The sequence below is a fragment of the Oenanthe melanoleuca genome, chromosome 15 (assembly GCF_029582105.1).
Source record: "Oenanthe melanoleuca isolate GR-GAL-2019-014 chromosome 15, OMel1.0, whole genome shotgun sequence".
Taxonomy (NCBI): domain Eukaryota; kingdom Metazoa; phylum Chordata; class Aves; order Passeriformes; family Muscicapidae; genus Oenanthe; species Oenanthe melanoleuca.
In genome coordinates, this window is record NC_079349.1 from 7,218,039 (window position 1) to 7,242,066 (window position 24,028).

The 24,028-nt window shown below is 40.4% G+C and overlaps 2 protein-coding genes across 12 annotated transcripts in view; one reads left to right on the plus strand and one right to left on the minus strand.

The window, feature by feature from the left end:
• Window positions 1-1,130: 1,130 nt before the first annotated feature.
• COMT (catechol-O-methyltransferase) lies at window positions 1,131-23,838 on the minus strand. Of its 9 annotated transcripts, none has more exons than XM_056504038.1 (6): window positions 19,349-19,407; window positions 16,132-16,184; window positions 8,121-8,403; window positions 6,148-6,341; window positions 4,784-4,915; window positions 1,131-2,373 (listed from the first exon to the last, which is right to left on the minus strand). In XM_056504038.1, exons 3-6 carry the CDS (start codon window positions 8,401-8,403, stop codon window positions 2,194-2,196), a joined length of 789 nt encoding a protein of 262 aa, XP_056360013.1. In that variant the 5' UTR covers window positions 16,132-16,184; window positions 19,349-19,407; the 3' UTR covers window positions 1,131-2,193. The 9 variants fall into 9 exon arrangements, with proteins under 9 accessions (XP_056360013.1, XP_056360006.1, XP_056360012.1 ...); XM_056504031.1 differs by lacking the exon at window positions 16,132-16,184 and adding an exon at window positions 19,131-19,215; XM_056504037.1 differs by lacking the exon at window positions 19,349-19,407 and adding an exon at window positions 19,131-19,265.
• TXNRD2 (thioredoxin reductase 2) overlaps window positions 22,566-24,028 on the plus strand; it is a 31,735-nt gene continuing 30,272 nt past the window's right edge. For 2 of the 3 annotated variants that reach the window (XR_008841661.1, XM_056504016.1), the window contains exons 1-2: window positions 22,574-22,668; window positions 23,712-23,777. Coding sequence is in view for 2 of the 3 variants with exons in the window: in XM_056504016.1 (XP_056359991.1) it covers window positions 22,596-22,668; window positions 23,712-23,777 (139 nt within the window). In the remaining variant the exon portion in view is untranslated. Of the gene's footprint in view, window positions 22,669-23,711; window positions 23,778-24,028 lie in introns of all 3 variants that reach the window. The other variant, XM_056504017.1, reaches the window with a different exon arrangement.

The following is a 24,028-nucleotide window of genomic DNA, read 5'->3' on the forward strand; positions in this document are numbered from 1 at the left end:
TTTTTTTTACAATTTGCCATGTAGGAGATGCTTTCTAATGAACTAAATACCTTTTTATTCTGAAAGATGGCTGTTACATTTGCCACATGTATTACAAATACATTATTCACTACTGCATCTTTTGAAATACCCACTCTACAGGTTCCCATTTTTCCTCATCTTGACAGTCTCTTAAACAGTAATTTTGGCCATTAACAAGCAGTAGGATTGCATTTTTCTGATTCTCTCTTGTAAAGTGCAGAGGAGTCTATCTGTTTACTCTTACTTATCCTTCTGAGACTGGTTTGCTCATCAGCCTATGTGATGTACCCTGATGTGACAGGAGTGTCTGCTGGGTTGCAAAGGTGTTTAGGGCTAGCAAGCAAGAATTCTTTGGAGTCAAGGCATTAGATGTACAGACAAATTTCTGGTCCACTGTATGTATCCAGATTTTCCAGTTTTCTCTTGAAACTTGTATATGCCAGTAAATGTGCTTGAAGATTATTTTGGATTGCAAATTTTGCAAAGATTGCTTCCAACCACCAGAAGGACTTTGGTTCAATGACTTGGAGTTGAGCTGAATGCCAAGAGGATGTGCTGCTGAGCAATGTTACAGAACTAATCACTGTCTTAGAGTACAAGATGGAGGTGTTAGAACTCAGTGTTGGTGCTACACAGAACAGCACAAGAGTCACCTGAGGCTGCTTCTGCATGATCTAACCCAGTACAGGAAATCCTGTGTCTTTCTCCATATGACAGAGTTAACTTGTCAGGAAGACTTTGATAGTGTTGCCTTCTCCTAAATCTGTGAAATGCACACTTTACAAGCTGTCTGGGTCACCATGGTTTGCTTGGACCATTTCTAAACTGACTCTGTCACCTTAGCCTGTTCTAGTTTGTTTGGTTTTTTTTTTTTGATGATCCTGTGCTTCTTACTGATGTCCTGGAGGTGGATTTTCTGCAGCACACAGGCCAGGGGAGGGACCACTGTGGTAAGGTGGGCTATACAAGGAAGAAGCTTGTAACAGGCTTGGGAAAGACAAAAATGGTTATCCTTGATTTTCAACTGCTGGATCTTCCTGTGGCTGTTTCAAGTCTGAAAGCCTCACATGCAGTACAGAATTGGAAAAAAATGAAACTCATGCCCCTGCTCTGTTGTTTTTTATTTTTTATTTATAAATGTGACCATTGCTGCCTTATATAATCACAGCAGGACATGCTAGGAAACGCCACTGGATTTCTGCATCATTCAGGTGAGTTGGAGACTTTGTATTTGGCTTTGAATCCTCAATGACAACCCACACTATTCACATGGTGTAACAGCACTGAGGTTAACCAGGGCATGCAGGACCCACCTGCTAAAACCCATTCTCTCTGGATTTTATACATATTAAACATACCCAGCACTTCAGAGTAAGCAGCTTGCCCTGCCCCTAAAAAGCACTATGTATGTACAGTAATAATGAGGGGATAAACAGCATTTTCTCAAGGTCAAATATTATGTAGTTTTGTATTCTTTAGGAAAGAGTCTCCTCCTTTTGTTACCTGTTAACTGTGTTTATTTTAATCTGTTTACTACTTCAGTTTTCCCTGCCTCTGCATGGACAGATTAATAATTTTATTTGTTTGTGTTCTCAAAATTCTGTTTTTTCTCATCACTGCATTGGTCTGTCTCCTTTCAGTGTATGCTCTTTTCTCTCACATAGAGATGATTAACTTTTGTAGTAAATGTGCAAAGAAGTATCTTATCTCACAATAGGAGCCTTTGCTGCATCAAGAGGCATGCAGTAATTTAGCAAAAGTAGAGCACATGAAATGGTCTTTTATTGCAACATGGATGCATGTTGTTAATGATTAATAAGTTTAACTGGGGGACACAGGTCTTCAGAAGTTGCAGTGTATTTCTCCACCCTAAACCAAACCTTTGCTTGTTCAAGTTGAGCTCAAAACAACAGGCTCTGTTGTTTGATGTGTTGGTCAAGGCAAGGCAGTGTGCAACACCTTAGGTTTGCCAAGTTAATGTGGAAAAATGGCATAGACCTGACTTACTCAGTATTTTGGTTTCTACCTCACCTAAAAAGATCACTAGTGCTTGTTTAATTACAGGCTTCAAAATATTAAAAAAAAAAAAAAAAATTAAAAAACCTTTAAAGCATGAACAAAGCCTCTGCATTTACATCATTTGAAACAAAAGTTGATTATTAATGACTCTCTCTATCCCAAAAACACAGCCTTCTCCATAGCATCTTCCACTTGCATATATTCCAGATGAGATGGGTAGTTAGTGCATTGGAAATGGGGGCTCTTGCGGACATAGTTAAGGAAGTCTGGAGCTCCTGGGAAAATTACATTGTCAGCCAGAAGAACTGAGCCCTTCCTCAGCAAGTTGCATTCCTAGAAAGAAAAGAAATGGCTTCAAAGTAGTGGTTAAGCAGACATTGGCTTGAATGTAACGTACTTCCATGTTAACCAGGTTACTCGAGCGCCTGCATCCACAAACCCATTGTGGTACAGATCTGGAAGGCTGAAGAGGCACAGGAGAAGCTGAGTAATTCTAGGATCCTTTGTGATCATTTGCTGACTTTTGTTTATTAGTAGAACATTAGAGATTCTGATTCTGAAATTACAAATCAAGTGGTAGGGGTTTGCTCCTCAGTTTGTTTCCAGCTATATCTATATGAGAGTAAGATGGCTTTGTTTCGGCTGTCATGCCTCATGTTTAAAAACTTTTCTAATATGGCATTAAACTGTTGTAGTAGCTCTTTACACCACCTGAGAGTAGCATGAGAGTAGCTTTGGCCAGTCTCAGTCAAACTCCAAAATCACTAAAAGAATGAAAGATTTTCTGTGCTTGTTTTCCTTTCATCTTGTAAACAACTTCCTGACATTTTGTTCGGGATCTGGGCACGAAGCAAGGTTTCTGCACAATGAAGATTCCACTGACAAATTTCCAGAAGACATAACTAACTTGGAATAGTCACTTCAAGTGCAATGTTTATCCTCAATAAACCTAAAAATTTACTGGTATACTTTGTTCAGAAGAAGTTGCTTATCTGGGCTTACCAGCTGTTTTAAAACAAAGTCTGTAGTTAAATCAGCTTGGTTGTTATCCTGTGGTTACAGGCAGTAGCTGTAGCCAAAACATGGGGTGTTTTTTGTCACTCCCTCTTCTGTTGATGAGTGTCCTGCAGAAGCCGTTGAGCTTATTGCTCTTGCCTCTGGGGACTGAACACCAGTCAGCACAGTAGAAATTATTTTAGAGACATGTCAAATACCCTCAAGTCTGTTTCTATTGCACAGCTTACAGAAGCCTGCAAAAGACAACATGCTGGATTTTCCACTGGTCATCAGGATTTCAGATGCTCTTTATGTGTGGCTTTTTTGTCTGGACCACTTCCAATAGATACATATTTCATCTGAATATAGTCATACTTCATATTCGTTATTCATACTGCAATACCTGCCGAAAAGACAATTTAGAAAGTTTGTGACATCTGAGAAAATCTGAGGATCTTTTCTTTGTCTCTCTCCTCTTAATTTTATGGACTTTTCTTTCCAACTTTTAACGCAGTTACATCAGACTTACCACTACCATGGTACTAAACCATCTGTTTGTTTTGGCTGTGCTGTGAAGGCTAAGTTCTGATAAGGGTGCACTGTGGGAAGAGCTCAGTCATCCTTACACAGGCAGTTTAAAAGAAAGCATTCTCTGAGTACAAAATAACTGTAGGGAGGGAACATTTTCTTCAGCTACTGCTGTGTAAATTCAATACTAGCTTTTCATAACCCCAAACAAATTCCCTTTACAAACAGCTTTCTGGAGGAGAGTGCTTAAAACTAAAAAACCAGGGGGCCTGGGTCAGAAAATAATGCTTTAGTCCTCAAGCAGGGGTCAGGAAGTATTTGGCAGGTTCTCAGTTTAAGAGGCAGGCTCAAAAATGTGGATTTATTTGTGAAGAAAATCATTAGAAAATGGCACTTCATAAAAACAGGCAGCTGTAGAACATTTTATTAGACAGGAGAGTATCTGTATTTGCTGTACTGATAGGTATAGATGTTGTCAATCTCAGTTACTTAACACCTGAAAATACCTTCTTATCCAGAAGTCCTCTGCCACTGCCTACTGCTGTTACAGCCAACTTATTTTGTAATACCCATAGTAATGATTAAGACAGCTTGGGAAGAAATAAGCACAATTTTTCCACCATTGGGGCTGGACATACAGTAGGACAGCATTTCCCTAGGAAGTGCCTGGCTAGGGCAGTCTGCATTCTTCTTAACATTGCTTTGCAGCCAATTAATTAGGTGGAGTGTTAAGACTCCAAGACAAGTCATACTTCATGCTACCTTAGCCATGTTACCAAAATGGTATTTCATCAAGAGGCTCTGCTGGCACCATAGACTCAGGCAAAAAAGGGGTACTGAGGAAATTAGAGACGTGGAGCTGGGATATGCAGGTCCCAAGTCTCACCAGCTCCCAGGATCAGGATGGGCTTTGGCCCAAGTGTTCTGATTGGTGACCATGCAGGCACTCCTAGGGGAGTGTAAGACTCGGGCCATGCATTCCTCCAGGTAGGATTTCTACTGCACACCTGTATGTTCAGGGAACAGAATGGTTCAGCAGTACTCACTGAGTCCTGAGCTATGTAGTGTTGGTTCTTCAAATCCTCTTTTCTTGTAAGGCTGCTGTTTCAGCTGCTAGTCTTCATTTTACATCACATAGGTCCTTCTTAAAGAATAGAGGCCTCACAGACATGAGGGTATTTGCTACTTTACTTTTAAGACTGGAATTGTTCAAACTGACCTGAAGCAGGATGGTATCTGGTGTGTATCTGTCTTTCCAGTGGTCCAAGAAGACAAAATCCAGAGTATCCACTTCATATTTTTTTTTCAGCTGGGGGATAATTTCCTCTGAAGGGCCTTCTAGGAGTTTTACCTGAAATACAAATCCATCTGATGAATTGTGGAACCATTAAGAAAAATCACATGCTCCCAGCTCATTTTAAATTGTAGCCAGACATCAGGGATCATGTACAGCTCAATATTGTGTCAGTTGAATCATTTGGTAGGATTAGGTCAAATGTACTTTTTTATTTTTGACAAATCAACTCAGTTATGTTCCAAAACATGAATTTGTGTGTTTTGGATTTTGTTGGTTTTTAAACTAACAACAGAAAAAGTGACCTTTGTTTTTGTTGTAAAATGTGTGTCTTTACTGGAAATGGAAATGGAAGTCTCCTGTTGAAAACAGTGCTTTTAATTACTTTTTTTTTAGTTACATCTCAGTTGAGTCTTGTAGTTCAAGGGAAGCAAAAAATGCAGAGAACAGTTTAGGCTAGAATAAATATGGAGGCTACAGTATGTAAAAATTGATATGGCCAGGAGAGGAAAGAGACAGGATAGAGACTGTTATACCTTCCTCACAGGTTTATTGCAGTAATTGCTGTTAAACTGAAAGCAGCTGCTGCACGTGGATTTTTGTTAGGCAAGAACCATATACTGTGAGAAGAGGAAGAAAGTGGTAAGGAAATGTCTGGTTTATGACTCATAGCTGATCAGAAGATTAAATCAGATGGGGAAATGAAGTTTTAGATGTCACTAGTAGTTCAAGTTCTCTTCAAGAAGTTAAGAAACACACTGGAAGGTCCCTTCTTAGGAAGGGCTTACTTCCTCCAGTGTTTCCAGCTCCACCGAAGTGAGATGTCTGCTGAATAGACAGGCACTTCTCAGGCATGAATCCCCCATCCTGGAGGGGTTACAAACGGGAAACACCTGCATCTCAAACAGCTATAGAGTGTCAAAACACCTCTGACTGCACAAAACATAAGCATGGGTAGTGTGACCAGCTAGATTTGGCTAAATACTTCTTATTTGAAATCCATTACACATAATAAACTGATTCCTATGAGCTTTTGTAACAAACTGGACTATGGTTCAGTTTTTTGTAGTCAGTCTTGACAACAATTTGATCATTTTAGTTTATATTGAGAAACCCAATATTCTTCTGGCTTTTGGAAGGCAATGTAGTGAAACTGCTGTGAGAGGTCAGCCACTGTAACTAAGCATGGAGCTGGTTAAATTTATAAGGCCCATGGGTACAAGGAAAAAAAAAAAAAATCAAAATCTAACCAGTTTTGCTGTAGCGGTTACAGACAAAATGGTATTTACCTTATCTTGTACTCCAGCAAACTCAATCATCTGTTTAGCTATAGCAGCAAATTCTGGGTTGAACTCCACAGTGAGCAGACGAGCTCCAGCCTTCAGTAGCCGAGAAATCCTCACTGCTGAGTAGCCACAGTAGGTTCCCAGTTCCAGGGCAACTGATGGATTGACCTCTTCCACTGTCTTGTCTAGAATTTTACCTGATTTAAATGGGAAAAGATTACCTTTTGACAAAATCAAACTGGTTCCTATACAGAAAAGCAAGTTAGTGACAAGAAACTTTAAACATCCATGTACTCAGTTGCTCAGGACATTCCAAAATTAAGAGCTGATGTCAGATTTTTATACTGTATCCTTTGCAAACTGGCTTGTGATCAAGTTAATCATGGACATTTTAAGTTTTCAAGTGCAGACTTTCAACTAAAAGAAATCTTAGTTTCACAATATACACATTTCTGAGTAAGGAATTCCCTAAATTAACTTATATTCACTGAATACACCTTATGTAATTCCCTGCATTAACTAATTTATAATGTTAGAAGGGGGAAATACAGTAATTTTTTCCAAGAACTTACTGTAGAAACTGGCCATATTTGTGAAATATGTAACTCATGGATTTTGAGTGCTCATTTTTGTTGCTAATGTTATATGCTGTAGTCTGATATAAAATTTCTTATTCTTATTCTTATTTCTTATTCTTTAAAGGAAAAAAGAAAGGTCTACTTACAAAGTTGCAAAATATTTGGTTTCACTGCATTAATTTGTGAGATGGAAAACATTAGTCAATTGTTAACAACAGAAAATATTCCCAAAAAGAAGTGACAGTGTACTATATTCAGTCCTTTTGAAGAAAAGGATTTATTTGTAAGATTTATTTGTGAGAAATTTCCTCTTATTTGTATGGCTAGAAACTAGATAACTAAACTCAAAAAGTAGTGGAAGGGATTTTACACTAAGCTATGATCATTAAGGGATATTTTTCTGAGTGTTATTTGTGAGGATGATGATGAGGCATCTTGAGGCCACGTAGTCACTCTTGAAATCTCAGGGACTAAAGATGCACTAGCTTTGATGGCTCTTATCTGAGAAAAGGCCATCAGAGCAAAACTAGAGTAAAATTACTAAGAATTTGATCACAAATGTTCAAAGTTCAGAGCTTTAAGTATTCCTACTCAGACATGACCCACTTCTGCCCCTAAGCACCCCAGCCAGGTATGCTGAAAAGCTACGTACCCATGTCAGAAGAGCATTTTTATTACAATGCTTACAGTTGTATTTCATTAGCTATGTTAATCCCAGACTAAACAAATTTCCCCAGAAACTTCCCAGCAAGAGGTACTTTTGTTTCTAATTCATAAGGGAACATATTAACATTTTGCCATTATAGTTTTTTGAAAAGATTGCTGCTTTCCTGCAGCTATGAAAAAAAGTTTTTGTTCCCATATTTTTCTTTAGGAGACAAGAATAAGATTATTTACTTGCTAAATAGTTACAATGTCTGATACTGTATAACATGGATAGGATTTCTCCCTTCAACAGAAACTTCTAATTTATGCTTTCATACATAAAATTCATATAGTTAAACATAATCTTGGGGTTTTTTTCAATTTGCTGTCTTATTGTTAAGGATCTGAAAGTATTAAACATAATGAATTATACCTTAAAGGCACCCTGTGTATAAAGTGAGGCATAATGCAACCCTACATTTTTCCCATCAGTTGCTCTGCTTACACACTTGCAATGTGCACAACACAGAAACCCACATTTGGTGCTGTGACTTTCTGGATGTCACTGGATACCCCTCCTCAAAAACATCTGCACAAGCAGGCACCACAGAACTACACTGCTGACCACAAGGCTGTGTGAGTTGGGATTTTTCCAGCAGCAGCAGATGGAATCTGCCATGTGAATATAATCAAATGTCCTGTACTGTGCTAGTCTTGAAAGATCTTTTCAGAGGCTGACCCCTGCTCAATTACCTTTCTCATTGCCCACGTTCATGGCCCACTCTTTCTGGGAGCAGTATTTGTCTATAGTGTCCACCACACTACAGGGGTCTCCTCGGACTGCATTCTGCAGCACAAAATTTAAAATCCTCTGTTCTTTGCTCTGATTCATGATGAAATTGGTTACTTTCTCCCGAATTATTTCATTCCAGATAAGGGCAGCAGTGCCATTTTTCCTGATGAGCAGCACAATGAGCAGCAAAATGAAAAGCAGGATGAAGACAATGGACAAAGGGACTGAAGAGCTCTCCAGCATCTGGAAGAAAAAACAGCCCAGGGTTAAGGTGGCATACGAAAGGACTGTCCTTTTTGTAAATATTGAGCTAAATAACCCATAACCAACCGTACTGAACAGGAACACACAGAGTTTAATAATGATTGTGCCTAGAGTAGCTGTAAAAGGCTCTGTGTCACTTGGTAATGGATGGTGCTCTGTCGCACTTCCTTTAGAAGCCAATTTTACAGGCAGTCAACAAGTAGCTTTATTTAATGCTCTGGTCCCTTCCCCCACACAGCTGCTCAGTCTTGGCTCCAAGCATGCCACTGCATGAGAAGCTTCCAGCATCAAATCTGTTCTAGCTCCAATTGGAGCTACAACATCCTCAAAATTTTTGCCTAGGTTACCTAAGACCAATAACAAAGGGATTATCTCGTTCTAGGAGATAACATTCCTCCAAATCTCTTCCTACTTGTTTTTGCTTCTCTCTTTTGTTTCCCCAAATATTATCCCAGAAAAATCCTAATTTTTATGCATGGTCTGAGCTTCATTCTGTAGTGGGACTTTGCATATACACATGGGGAAAATCTATCCCACCATTTAAATTTTGAATCACCATGCAGAACACATTTTGACTTCAGAGGATGACTGAGTTTCCATGGAGATATGCTCAAGATACAGTAGAGCTGATTTTGTTCACCCATCCTCTTATCTTAGTTGCAGAGCAAGTATGATTTGTTTGGATCTGTCAAAAGTCTCTTTGGTTTACTTTTAAGCAGTCACCAATGTTAACAGTTACCCTTAATGCTTTTCTTGCAAAGTCTGACCTGAGATGTTTCATTTCAGGGCCTGCTAGCATCATTAGCACATGAAAATCTTGCTTCTTAGACCTTCTGAATATTTTTTCCTAGCTAATAAGAGCCTGCTTCATTACTTCAACAGGATCATGAATGGATGTCAATTTTTCTTCTTTCCCTCTGTGCAGTAGTAGTTCTACTGACCAGGCCCAAGTGTCTTGCACCTTTCAGATGGGACTTCAGCTTTTTTTTAGTTTCTCTACATTAAAATGTTTGATATTGAAATGTTTGACATGAAAATGTTTGGCAGACATCTGTCCACTGAGAACTTCAATAGGGCTGTGAAAAAATCATTAGTTTAAAATAAAATATCTCTCTAGCTTCACTTGACAGGTCTTTACTTGACTTTCATGGCCTAGTTGATTGTATAGTCATTGTTGATGGATTTGGATTACTGACACAGGTGAGAGAATTATTCTGATCTCCAGTGAATGGATGGACCCCAGAAAACACTTCCTGAGACCAGAAGATCTCTGACCTTCCTGCCTCTGGACATGTGAAACTGTGCCCCTGCACACCCATGACTCACTTGGTGGCTATAGTCCAGCCACAATCAGGTCCCTCTAGGACTGAAGACTACTGGCATTCAGAATTACTGCAGGCCACTGCCAGACATAATCCTCTGGTTACAATGGATGATACTCCGGCATTCTCTGAGCAGTCCTTGCCACAGGCTGTTGCTTCAGCACTATGAGATTCTGCCAGAATGTTTGGAGCTGCCCTTCAAAGATCTGCCAGACAGCAGAAGTGGATGGGAGCAGCAGGATGAACTAGGCAGTGTATTTTTGAGGGAACAGCCTTCTTCCTTTGTTGCTTAGCATTGATATGAGACCATTTAATGAGACTTCTCAAAACAGGGAGAGATTGCCTCTGTAACCGAACTTAATCCCGCTCCTTGTCCTGCAGGAATGCTGAGACTTCTTTTTCAGACTGTCTGAATCAAATACTCAGAGGGATCCATTTTTTACAGTGCCTCAGATCTTTGCACTTGAATCCCATATGAATGCTACCACACGTAAGAGGTACCACATGTAAGAGCAGAGCCCATCAGCCTCCCCAGAGGTTGCTCACAGGTAGAAACAACCTACAGAGTACATGCTGATTTTTCATTCCTAGATGAGTTCACTTATTTTTGAGGTCTCAATGAATGTTTTTCAACTACTGGTTTTTTTTATTATTATTAATATTTCTGTATAACACCCCAGCACCTTCATAAACTGGCAATATGGGTTGTTCTTAGGAGAACACTTTCAGGAGGCAATTATCCTGAAAACCACTTTCCAGAGAAGGTACCTTCTAAAAAGAGAGAAATGGACATATCTTGGGTTTCTTTTCTTCTTTTTAACACAATTTGTTTCAAAGTTTGTCCCTCTTAACTGTCTTCTGAGGTGTGAAAATAAATTTAGTGACAGGAGTAGACTGTTAAGGCAGTCTGCCAAAAGCAAGAGGCATTGGTGATGGTCATGCACCCAGAGGGAAAAAAGATCTGCAACAAAATAGGTAATTGCTTTCATATTCTTAGCTGGAAAATATTTGATATGAAAATTAAGTGTGTAATTCAACCAATTTAAAACTACCACTACCTAGGAGACAGTCATGTTATGACAGTTTTAGAAAATGCAACAGTAGTTTTAGCTTTAATGTGGATTCATGAGATTCATTAAGTATGCAATAAAACTGAGCTTGCATACAGTCAAGTTTCCGATAACCACTTATTACAAGGCAGCCACTCCTATTATTTAATGCTTATACTGAGGTTCCAAATACACAGGTTAGTACTGCAACCTCTTCTGTGCTTTAGAAACACCATAATAAAGGGAGCCTTCTCTTTGAAAGCTGAAACTTGAAGTGGAAAACAGTAGGCAAATGAAAAATTCAGCAAGGGAATAAACAGAAAACTGGAGGGACAACATTATGGGAAAGAATGAATAACATGTATCAGAACATCTGTTTTTGAAAAGACAGAGTTTAAAAGAAAACATATTAAAATTTCATGCCCAAACCTGTCAAACTACTGATGAGTCTTTCTGAAGCACAGAGATATTTTCTTATGTATCTAATCTTACTCATTTTGGCAGGTTTCATAAGACCAAATCATAACTTGATAATGCAGCTCAGCAGTTTTCCCCGATGCGCACCAGAATCAAACAATCAGCATTTGAATGGGAGTACCTCTGTTTCAGTTTACAAAGATTTAAAAAGACATTTTCAAAGAAAGAAGCAGACACAAAATGTGGGAAATCTGCTACCCCAACTTACCTGCCTGTGGAGATGAAACACCTAAGTCATTCCAATGGCTATGAAAGAAACATCAAGAGACTAGCTCAGACTTAGGGATCTGTTATTATGCCAACAGATGTTAAGTTAGGGGATTCAGTATCTCCTTACTATCATATGATCTTCAGTTTCTCTAAAATCATAAAACTGCCCACGTGATGGAGTGCAAACCAATACATCCTGTTCTTTATTCTTATGCAACTGACTCCAGACATTTCACCAAAAGTTACAATAAGGATCTTTCAGTAATGCTATTTATCAATCCTTCTGGTACATTTTTCCAACCTCTGCTAAAAAAAAAAATTGCCCTTACAATTACCTGATGTGAAAAATAAGGATTAGAACAATTGGTAACATCAATTTTTAACATAAGTCTGAGTAACCAGATTGAACTGAGATATTTTTCAGTGTTTCATAAAAACTGTGCAAAGTTTTCATAACACTGTTAGAGGAAGGTGTATGGAAATGTGATGTAAACTACTGATTGCAACTGTTTATCTGATTCCAAACCAACATCCCTCTGCTAAAAACAGGTTTTTATTAAGAAGAAAAATAAGCATGTGAAAGTAAGCATCTTTAAATGGTCTAAGTTTTTACCAAAGCATATACCTTAATGAAATTCACACTTAGTGGATTAAAGAAGTATCATATTTGACTATTCAACTATTCTGAAGCTTAGTTCACTACATTATGAGTAATTAACAAAATGTAATTTCCTAAGATGCAAAAATAAGAGATGACAGATATTGAAATACTTGTGAGGTAGAAAACTGCTGGATAGACCATTTCTCAAGGTGAATCCTTCTAAGCCTAATTACAGAGCTTCTCATTACAATTTCAGTTTGGATAAACTGATACTGCTTTGCTTTGTACTGAAAAGTAAGTCCTAAATGTTGTCACAAAAAAACCCTACCTTTTTGTACAAAGACAGCACTTATACTAGGCTGCTATTCTCCAGGGCTGGAATGAGAACAAACTTTGTGACCCTGAGCCAGGGGACTTAGCTGTGAGTCTCATTTTGGCAATGTTTTTCAGATCTGGCCTTGGATGAGCTGTCTTATCTTCCTCTGTGTTGCCACAAGAGTTAAAAGTTACTGCTACATGTGTAAACTTTCAAGGCTTTGTAAAGCTGAATTAATATTTTCAGAAAAGTCCCTGCTATGAATGTATGGATAACACCTGAGGAAAGGCAAAGTAGTTTTGTCTGCACAGCAAATGCCTATGTGACATTATTATTCTTGAGTTTATGAACAACTGGGAAAATGTGGAGACAAGCAGTGCTTCAAATGCTTTCCTAAAGGGCTTTCAGCCAGCTGACAATTGAGGCCTTTGAGGAGAGATGGTACATCCAGTCTTGCTATAATTTTTCATGCATTTAATCTAGCTGCCAAGTACTGGTTGGTTGTTTTAGAGTTCATAACAAGTCTCCACGTATCCAGACAGTACTTTAACATTCTGATGATAAAGGGTTTAGAATCGAATTTTGACTTTATTAACTCAACCTGGTGGATGGGGAGCACTTGATAAGTTTATATCATGCAACCTTTTTCAGCTTCTGCTGAAATTATGCCTTTAGATACTGATGCACTGAAGGATGCAGAGGACTTGCAAACTAGTAAGGATATATGAGCTGTTTATGAGGCATTGTGGAAACTATGCAGAAGAATCAGCACATTTCTACACATATTTTAACAATGTCCTGCACTAGGCCAAAAAACATCTGTGCTGTGCTGGGGCTGGAGTTTCTGACTCTTAGCCCTACACTGTCTTGAATGAGGCAATCTCTCTTTTGTGGCATTTTTTTTTCTTGATGTTTTCCCAGAGCAAAAAAGGCAGAGTATTTTGGTCAGAACGTCTAAACTAGCTTCTGCCAAACATATTGTATCCTGTTGCTGTAGGCAACACAATTCAACAGCTTCATAATTTAGTACATTTAAAGGTCAAAAAATATCTTTTTACCTTCTAGTCTTTCGTTACTGTTTATGTATTTTCAAGTGAGTGCAACTGTTCTATGAAGAATCATCATCATCATCATATTGCCAAATGTGAATAGCTTGTATTTCAGTGGAAACTTAGTCTGGGAGTTTGACATTCAGATTTTCCACTGACATCATGAAAACAATCTGAACTGACTTTATATAATTTTTTACTATTTCTTGCCTGAAATTTAGATTTTCCTCTCATTTTTTTTAATTACTATAATTTAGCTTCACTGCCATGACTACAAAAATTTCTGTCTTCTATAAATGCAAAGTCCTGATTATTATTTTCTGCCCCTATAGCCTTTTGTCTTGACTGCTTCCCTCTTCTCAGTTTGAAAGAAAACAAATACAAGTCTCTTCTTACTGAATGAAAGGAAAAGAACAGAGAAGTGCCTATTGCCTACTTGGGAGCCCCATCAAATAAGCTTCATAAGGGTGTTTAAATCTATTCTTCCCACATAGATTTCAATTAGGATAATTGCTACCCACTTAAAACTCCCTTCCCAGTAGCCATTCTCTAGATGGTATTCAGTGCTATTACCCAAAGCAGAAGGTTTATATAATGGTTATGTGCCCCATAAAGAAGTGCAGTGTTTACAACAAACTGGCCACACAGAGAGGCCTCATCTCCATCCAACAAGCAGGTCCACAGGAATTTGTAGCAACATAATCCAGCCTGACCTAGTGAGCACACTGCATGATTAAAGCCAGAGTCTGGGGCAAGAGAATTCTTTAAGGATAAGAAATTCACTTTACCAGGCCTTAAGCAAAGACAGCTTATCAGGAATACAACCCTTTCAGGTACCCCTAGGAAGTGCTTGTTTCTGACAGTCCTTATGCCTACTGGAGCACTCCAGATGTGTTTGCACTGTTTGTACCAGTGTTTAAGACCAGTGGTAAGGGTGGCTCAGCAGAACTGTACAAATCCTACCAGGGAGGCAGTGGACTGACAAAAGTAGAAAGTGCACTGCCCTGACAGCACATTAGGAGCTGGTCTGTGAAAAGTTTTCTAAGCTGAGATTTTCATATTCCCCAGGAGGAAAAATTAAGCTGTTATTGAATGATTTTTGCCCCAAATGGAGGTAGGGAGAAAGAGCTGGAAGAGGAAAGACCAAATGACTTAACTGTCCTCAGGACAGACCTACTTCACAGTCTCTTCCTTATATCACAGGGCTGAATCCTTGGTGTCCCAAATCCCCACTTCATGCTCCTGCCCTGCTTCCAAGGCTACCAGCTAATCTACCGTAAATCCGTCTCTCTCCCAGCACAGCCTTCTGCTGTCTGTCCACAGGCTGCTCTTCAGGCTGGGGGGAGTGCACAACTGAAACCTGGTAGTGAGGACACCCACTGAGGGATCTGAAGGGTTAGGGAGGAAATCTCTGCTGAAATGATGACTTATTTCTATGAAAATTAGCAACTCTAACATGCCAGGCAAGGTCGGATTCACCACAGCACACCAGGTAACCAAACACTGTATGGGAAGAGAGAGCCTGAGATAGAGCAGGGTAGGGATTGGCTTCAAATCCTGAGTGAAAGCTCTCCCCAGAAAAGCACCTGGAGTGGGTATAGAGGGTCTCTGGTGAGAAATTGCTTTCTGAGAGAGCTTTAGAATGGCCTCACACATTAAGATCTGTTTTGAAGGACTGCTGCCAAAATTATGTTTTTTCAAAAAATTCCCAGTCACTTTTAATTCCAGTGATCCTGAAGGAATGCTGAAAGACAACAGTATGAGACTGGCAGATGAAAACTGGGTACCAGACTGCTGAGAAATATTTCTGAACTTGGGTGGCAAGTATGTTGCTTGCACTGTTAATTTGATCAAACTCTTTTCTCATTAATGCAAACTAAAGCTGTAAATCAGGAAGCTTTTCTTTCCTCTTTCAATACTTCAAGGCTGTGCAAATTCATATGGTTCTGAATCTAAGGGCTTTGTTGGAGAAGTCCATGACTGAGTAAGTAGAAGTGCAGAGACAAAATAAAGGTTGTTTAAGGTTGTTTACAGAGTTTGTCAGTATGACATGGATGATACAGTATTGGTAAACATGAGTTTGTTTGTAAAAGACATAAAGTTAAAAATACCAATTATGGACATCAGAAGGATAATCTATAAGCACAAACAGGGCTAGCAAAAGTACAAAAACACAAAAGTACATTTTGTAAAATGCAAAAGTGAAAGTACTGGCTTTTTGTCTCTTCTTCAGAGATATTTTAGAGTAGCAGAACTCCCTCTTGAGAATGAAAACCTCCATAAAATACATCTGCAGCAAAACATTTATAAAAGCAGTTATTCAGCTAAATGTGACTGAACTGAAGCTTGACTTGCATTCAGCGTTTTCTTGAATACAAATGAATACCAAATTCCAGCATACTTATAGCCATAAATTAAATTTTCAATTTAGTCAGGGTTATCTCATCTCACTTCTTTCAGCTGTCAGGATTTACAATACAGTACAAATGCATTACACACAAATATGTCCTACTCTTTCTCTGTGAAAGCTGTTGCTGCCCACGGACTGGCTTCTTGACAATGAGTGCCAGTCAGAATGTGGAAAACACCACTTCTTTCATAAGCACCACTGTTTAAAATAGTGACATTATCTAAGATACCACATCATGTCAAGCCTGACAAATAAGAAAATATAAATATGTACCTTTCTTAGTACAGCAGAAGCTGTTCCCTCCGATCTTTTCCTGTGCTGCTTTCCTGTGGATTTTACAGAATAAGAGTCCAAGAGCCTGCAGTATTCAGTCACATTCGATCACATCACAGGAATAGCTTATCAGTTCTGTTACACAGACTCTAAAAGGAGCGATGTCCTTTCCCCCAACTCCTCCTTTCACAGATTCTGCACTTCTTAAAGGTGCTCAGTGCTCTAATAACCATAGAGAAAGCTATTCATCTGTCCCCTAACGACAGTGCTCTGTTACTTAGTTACAGCACAGTGAGTGCTGACAAAGTCAGGTATGAGCCAAATCTGTGCTCAGTGTAAATGCTATGTGTTCAATCAAGCAACTTCAGGAAAGAATTTGGCCCAAGGGATTTAATTCTTTCTTCAGTTCAGACGTGGCATGCTACAGCCAGAGCAGAATTGGTTGGAAAAAGACCTAGGCATGCGGTTAAATATAGAGTGCTGCTGGAGGCAGGCGAGGTATGTATAGCAAATGGCTAAATACAACTACAGGAGGAGCTGCAATCAATACATTATAAATAGCACATGTGAATTTCTGTGGCTTCTAGCTGGAAAAACATTCTGCTACAAACAGCTCTAAGAAAAAAAGAGGTGGCTTATTCTAACAAACCTTGTTCTCAGCTTATCTGTCTACACTGTTTCCTTCAAGGTGGGAACAACATAATCCAGTTGCAATTAAATTGCACCATAGAAGAAAATCAGAAGGAAAACAGAAAACCCAAACACAATATGGTAATCGTTCTCTCCTGTATTCTCACTGCAAAACTCAGACGTAGTTGGCAAGTGTTTGAAGCTCAAGCCCAGAAACTTTTTAAAGATCTAAAGAGTGTCTTTGTACCAAATGTGGCAGAAAAAGGAGCTGAAGTTCTGAGAATTTCAAGCTTTGTCAAGTGGTAGGGGAGGTCCTTGAAAGAATTAGGGACCACCTGAGAGCATGACAAGAGAAAACCAAATAATTTTAAGCAGATTAAGTGAATAAAGAATTGTGGTGAAAAATAGGTGAGTGAAGATTGAAATGTTTCTAGTAGCTCTAAAGCAAAACATAACTAAGACCCTACAATATAGCACAGTCCTCAATGTCAATACAGAATAACTTTGAACTATTCCTTTCAGGTATAACTGAGCTTTAGCACTACAAATATTTTCTTATAATCCAGACTTCAAGCACAACAAAGAATGAAGTAAGCAATACTGCATCCAGCTTCACTGACAGTAATTTCCTGTCCGGTCAAAAGCTGGTTGTGTCTGCACGATCCCTGATGCCTCCCACAATTCAAATTAGCAGAGATTTTTTTTTTTACTGCTGGGCTGTGGAGAAAAGAGTTTTAAACAGTAAAATTTACTCTAAGCACTGACCTTGTGAAAGTATACAGCTGCTCTTTGGAGAAGTCCTTGCAATTAACTACAGCTAGTTGTGGGTGGTGTCAGCCCAGCTTCTGCTTAGCAGCATAATTTAGTGCCAAGACTTCCCAGATTGAGCAATATCCCATGACAACACTTCTAAAAGTTTTATAACTTAGAGCTGAATTATATTCTTCAGGCTCAAGCATGGGAGGAGCAAACTTGCTTCTGCCTGCCCACAGCTGTTTACTTGTGTGATAAAAGCTACGCCTGCAAGTAACCCTTGCTGTTGTCTACATATTTCATTACACAAGTAAAAATGGCGAATGGCAATAACTGCAACTTAGACAAAGCTGGAGTTCAGTTAGTTAAGCCACCAAACTGTGTGATAATGTCCATAAATTGCTTTCAAGTTAATAGAAAGTTGAAATTTTGTAATATGTTATGGGGTATTTTCTTCCCCAAGAGAAGTTTCTTTGGCAGCCTGATAGACATTGGTTTATGCCTCTCTAACCTACCTGTTTGCCCAACACATGGTCTTATATAAGTATGGATATTTTTGCAGGTTTTTACTAATGTACTAACAATACTACAAACTCCAGAGTGCACAAATTTATATATTATCCATATGATTTATCCTTGTCTAGACACTAAATATCCACCCTGATATTAATACATCCAGGTTAGAGAACTGCAGAGAGCTACAAATGTATTGGTGTAGGGCCAAGACCTTAAAACACAGGTTTAGTACTTCAGAATATCTATCAGGTACTGGATTCACAGGGCACATCTATGGTAAAGTGTAGAACCAGGATGTATTAGCCTGGGAGCAACATCACATGAATGGCAGCAGCTCAGGATAACTAGCTGGTTCAGGCTGACTCACCCTGACAGTCACCACGTTTGCTCTGATCTGGCTGCACAAACTTGAGCAGACTTGCTCATGGACAGAGCCCCCAGCTGCAATCACATGATGCAGCGTGGCAGGGCCATTCCCACTTGCTGTGCATAGCACGGAGCTAGAGCTTTTCCCCCTAAATCCATGCCTGGCATAACAACAAATGGCATTCCCTTCTTCTAATAATCCCTGACAAAGACTGGTTTTTAAAAGCCAAAACAAAGGGAGACAGGAGAGCTAGCACATTATCATAAATCCCACAGATCATGTGAAACACTGAGTGGAAGAAAATTCTTTTGAGCTTGCATTTTCAAAATAGCAGGAGGGATTTTCTTTTATGGGAATTTGCTGTTTTCCACAGTCAAATTAGTCTCGCATGCTGAGAAACACCGCAAAAGAGGAATTTTGAGGAAAGGAAGCACCACTCATGTCTGAATCAGGAAACTGCCTGATAACTAAAACTGGAAACAGCTAAAAGAGAAGAAAGGTTATACTCTAAAAGTTGTACTCTAAATTTGAACAGATAATACAAGCAGTTAGACTGTTTACAGTGCTTCTTAAAAGATTATCAGGCAGATTGAAAAAACCCTTCAGCTTTCAAAGACTTTATAACTCCTCACAAAAACTTTGAAGTAATTAAGCCTACCACATTTCTCTCTCTTCTACCCTCACGTTTTTTAGCAATATGTGCTGAAGCATTTGAATAAAGAACTTGTGTTACCTGAAGCTTCATCTGTTTCTGCTGGTTTTTTCCCTTACTTGCAATCAATTACTTGTTCAGGACAAACTATGAACAGAAGTTCTATCTAGGTTAAGGAAGGAAGGAATAAAAGTACATAGATTAAATTCTGAATGAGTCCTCCTCTGAGACAAACTTCTGAAAATAACTCTTAAATAATCTTTAAAAGAGAGAGATGGTAAGAAATGAAAAGGTCCTACCTCATGCAGAGGCAGCTTAGTTCAGCCAGTGATCCAGTAGAGTTCACTGACACTTCTGTAAATCATTCATTAGGTCATACCACAAAATGCAACCTCTGAGAGAATCGATTTCCCACCCCACCCACTAAAAAGGACACAAAGTGATGACTTCCAAAAACAGTATCTACCTGACACCTCTCTTCTTCTCCCCACCCTTCCTGGTTGCTGATCTGCGAATATAAGACATGAAGGAAACTACACCAGAAAAACAGGAAAGACAAGAAGATGTGCTTGAAAAGTCAACATTTCAAAAATGTTTGTTAGAAAAATTTGGTCCTGGTCTCTTCATGAGGGAGAATTCAAGTACGCTGTTGAAAAATGTAATAAAATCTATTTCCTACGAAGGAAACAACATACAGAATTGAAAACTGTCTTTACAAAAAACTCAAAAGGAGTTTGCCTGCTAAAACCAATTCATTACTTACAAAGCACCTTTTCTTGTTGAATGGATTTATGTACATTTCCAATACAGACTGTCTCCTTTACCCTTTTAATACCACACTTTTTAAAGTATATTTAATAAACATCTACCCCTGTAAATAAACCAAACCACAACTAATGATTTATGACTTTAAATATAACTAGCTACAAATGACCAAATTCACTGGAAATATGATGCTAAGTCTGATAGCTATCTTGGAAGACTTTTTTAAATCTCTGTTTTGGAAGTATATGATTTCACTGCAGAAACACAAGGCTTTATCTAAATGATTCCTGATAATAGAATGTATATTATATTATATTATATTATATTATATTATATTATATTATATTATATTATATTATATTATATTATATTATATTATATTATATTATATTATATTATATTATATTATATTATATTATATTAATTATATTGTGTATCATTAATTTCTAATCAACATAATGCTAACCACAAAAGAATTAAAATAAGAGTAGAAAGCCGCATGAGCTGAGCCAAAGATACAGTAAAAAACGCATTTGATAACCAGTATCTGTCTGCAGTCCCTGGAAACGAGTTTTGGAGCGCACCACAGACACACCTGCTCAGTGCTGACTGAAGGAAATACCAGGGGCTGCTGCTCTCACTGATACTGTCACCATCAGCACAACCCACTTTTCCTTGATGCTATTTGTCTCTATCACTCTCAAGGATCAAGCCTGTGAGATGAGCAAGGAAAAGTGGAATAGCACAGCGCAGATTTTGGACTTTCTTCTGAAGCTTGCGGTCCTGATGGGAAAGCCTGTGGAACTGCACTGTGCTTTATGCAGAGCTGTGGGATACAGCCACAGGGCTGGGGAGACACCCCAGCATCACACAGTCACACAGCACCAGCTGTATTTTCTAATCTGCACCTCCGTTTGCATTTTAAGGTCATTTCCTCTCATCCTTTCACTTGAGACACTGCAGAAGAAACCAACCCTCACATTCCTTTAATTTGGTTCAATATAGTTTCACTTTGTTTTGCCACATTTAAGGCCTTTCCTTATTAGCAGAATACCAAAATGCTGCAGGGACATCTCTTCACATAAACTTGTTTTGTGTTCAGGGAGAATTAATTCTACCCTTGATCCTACATGTCTGAAATAAATCTGTGTGAAAAGCACATGCTCAACACGGCCTGATTCAACCCAGAATGGTGGCTAATATGAAAAGCAAAAACAACTTTGCATGCATGTACCTTGAAAAGCATATACTATATGCTGAATTATATCTGAAGATTATATCTGAATATGCTCGAGTATTAATTCAAAGGCCTCTCAGTATGCTCTAGGCATTATTTCTACTGCTGTTGCAGAGGGTAACTATTTCTAGTGATAACAGGGTGTTTGCCTTTGGTTTTCTTGCATTTGGGGGTGTGGGGGGGGAGCTTAATGGCAATGATACTGGAAAAAAGTCATCAATCCACTTACCAACGTGATAATAATTCCTGTTTCATGTATTTTCAAACATTAATGGTGTGATATATATATATATACCATATTGTAATTCATGTTTTGTATAAAATAAGTCTGCAAAATAAACGAGCCACAGGTAACGGCAGTGATTGCCTCAGAACTAGGTAAATTAGCCGGACTGCTACCGATAAGCACCTATCTCCTGGGGAAGCCTGGAAACTCACAGGAGAGCAGCATTTCCCGAGAAACCCATCACCAGGACTGCATTCCCCGACTCTGGTTCCCGTAAAGATGAAATCAACCACCTAAAAGCAATACACAACGGACACAAAATCTCGTCAAGGAGCAGGAAGGACTTTGTCTTGTGTGGACACCAGAGCTGAACTTGAAAGAAACAAAGGACTGTCCCGCTCCAGGCTATGAAAAACAGTATAAAAAAGAGGCCAACCAAGACGGTGATGTGAACACCAGGGGAACCCAGTGCGATAGAGGCTGGGTAACATCGTGTGTTCACCCAATTCCGAGCCCGGGCTCGGTGTTGTTTTTTTTTCCGGTTGTGGCTTTCCAGGACCGTATTTTCGGTCGCGAAAATAAAATTTGCCAATTTAACCTTTAATTCGGTTTGATTCGTTTATTACCTACAACAACGGGATGAACAAAAATATTGAGGCTACACTGGAGGTGAATTCTCTAAAACTTTCTTCGGAGTATTTTAATTTCCTGCCATTTCTCCTCAGCTGTGGACCAGAAGATTGATGTTTTCTGAAACAAAATGATTGGATGCTGCCCCCTTGTGAGCTGCCCTCGCTCCAGAGCCTGAACCACGACTGCCTAAAACCTTTTTGTTTCTGTAGAAAAAGCATCCGATTCTCTTGTCCCAAACTCTGTTTTGGCTGTGGTGGTATTTAACACGTATAACACACTACCTACGGCAGCAGGCAGGCAAGTACTGAGCTTCAGTGAAGGCCAAGCCAGCAGCTCTGAATGAGGAAAAACTTTATGTTGGCGGTGTCAGAGCCCTGGAACAGCTGCCCAGGGAGGTCGTGCTGTCTTCCTCTCTGGAGACATTCCAAACCACCATTCCACCCACTCCAGGTGGCCCTGCTTTGTACGGGGTGTCTTTCAGCCCTAACGATTCTGTGCCGCTGTGTGTGATTCAGCAGCACCACAGCCTGTGTCCGCCTCCTCCAGCTCCGTGCGGGCTCCGCGCCAAGAGGTCCCCTCAGGCGGCTCCCGCGCGGATCCCCACAGGGCCCCGCTGCCCTCCGTTTAGGCGCTGCGCGGCCACCCCGCAGGGTCCTGGCGGGCGCGGGGCCTTCTGCCGTACAGCATGGCGGCGCTGTGGCGGCGGCCGCGTCTCCCGGTAGTGTCGGGGCTGTGCCGTACGCTCCGAGCGCTCTCAGGTACGCGGTACCCGCGGGGCTCGGGTTCGGCAGCGGCTGCGCCTTCGCCGCTCCCCGTGGGAAGCTGCTGTCCGCGCCTTCCGACGGCCAAAGCGCCCGGGGAAGGTTCCCCGAGCCTTTCCCACCACCCGCAGATGCCGGACTCGAGCGGCTGCTGTGGGGATCGGGCCGCCTCTCCGCTCTATCCCGAGGCGGAGCGGGCGGCGGCCACCTCCATCCGTGAGGGCTCTAGAAGCCACCGCCGTGCTCGGTGCTCCTGCAGAGCCTATCCCTCGGCCCTGGGGTGCTGAGGGAGCTCCGGGCTCAGGGGACGGTGCAGCGGGGTAGGGACTCCGCAGTGGGGCTGGGGCTGCCCCAGAGGCAGCCAACCCTTCCCTGCGCAATTAGCGCCAGGGGTCGCGGCCCTCCCCGCCCGCTCGGCGCTGCCGGGGAAGCCCCCCCGCCAGGGCTCGGATGCTGCGCGGGCTCGGTGCCCGCCCTGCCCGTGACGGCTCCGAAAGCAGCAACGACCCTGTGCCCTCACTGGAAGGAGTCATCGCTCACCTGCGGCCGCTCCCGCCGCCTCACACCGCGCCGGGAGCTGGGGCGGGTTTGTGCCGAAGCTGGTCTCAGCCGAGGTGGCAGCAGGGGCCAGCTTCCCTCTGACCGCACCCCACGCCCCGGCAGGGCACACACGGCTTACAAAGCTTTGAGTCCTTTTCTAAGGTGGTCCCGCGGAAAAATATCTATGTGGAACTTGTTGCTGTAATGCCGAGTCAGAGACCTGTGCTGGATTTCAGTTGCATTGATTATGAGCCTCTTGGGACTTCGTGTAAAAATTTAATTATTTTCTCACTTCGTTTGCAGTGCTTTGTTTTCTGTATTTCATTCACAAAATCAGATCGTTTAATGAACAAACCACGGCGCTAGAGTAAAGTGAGCAAAACCCAAATCAGCAATAATCAATTGCAAAAATAGGCGTACTCTGATACTGTCCTTCTTACATACCTCTCCCGTCTTCTGTTCTGTTTCTATTCCTTCTCTATTTCACGTCGTCTTCACAGGAAAGAATGACTATGATCTTCTGGTCATTGGTGGAGGGTCTGGAGGCCTTGCTTGTGCAAAGGAAGGTTTGTATGCATAAATAACTAACGGAAGTTTTGGTTTAACTTCAGTGGGCTATGAGGAGACTAAGGGAAGTGTTACTGCTAATCTTACAGCTTTTTAAGAAGAGTAGTATGGTCCAGTACCTGCACATTAATCATTAACTTTGTTCCATATGGTTAATCTGCAAATTGATTAACACCCCCAGGTGTTGGGATTTTGTTTAGCTTTTCTTTTAACCTTTTAAAAAATATTTCTTCTTTTGTTATGGAAAAAA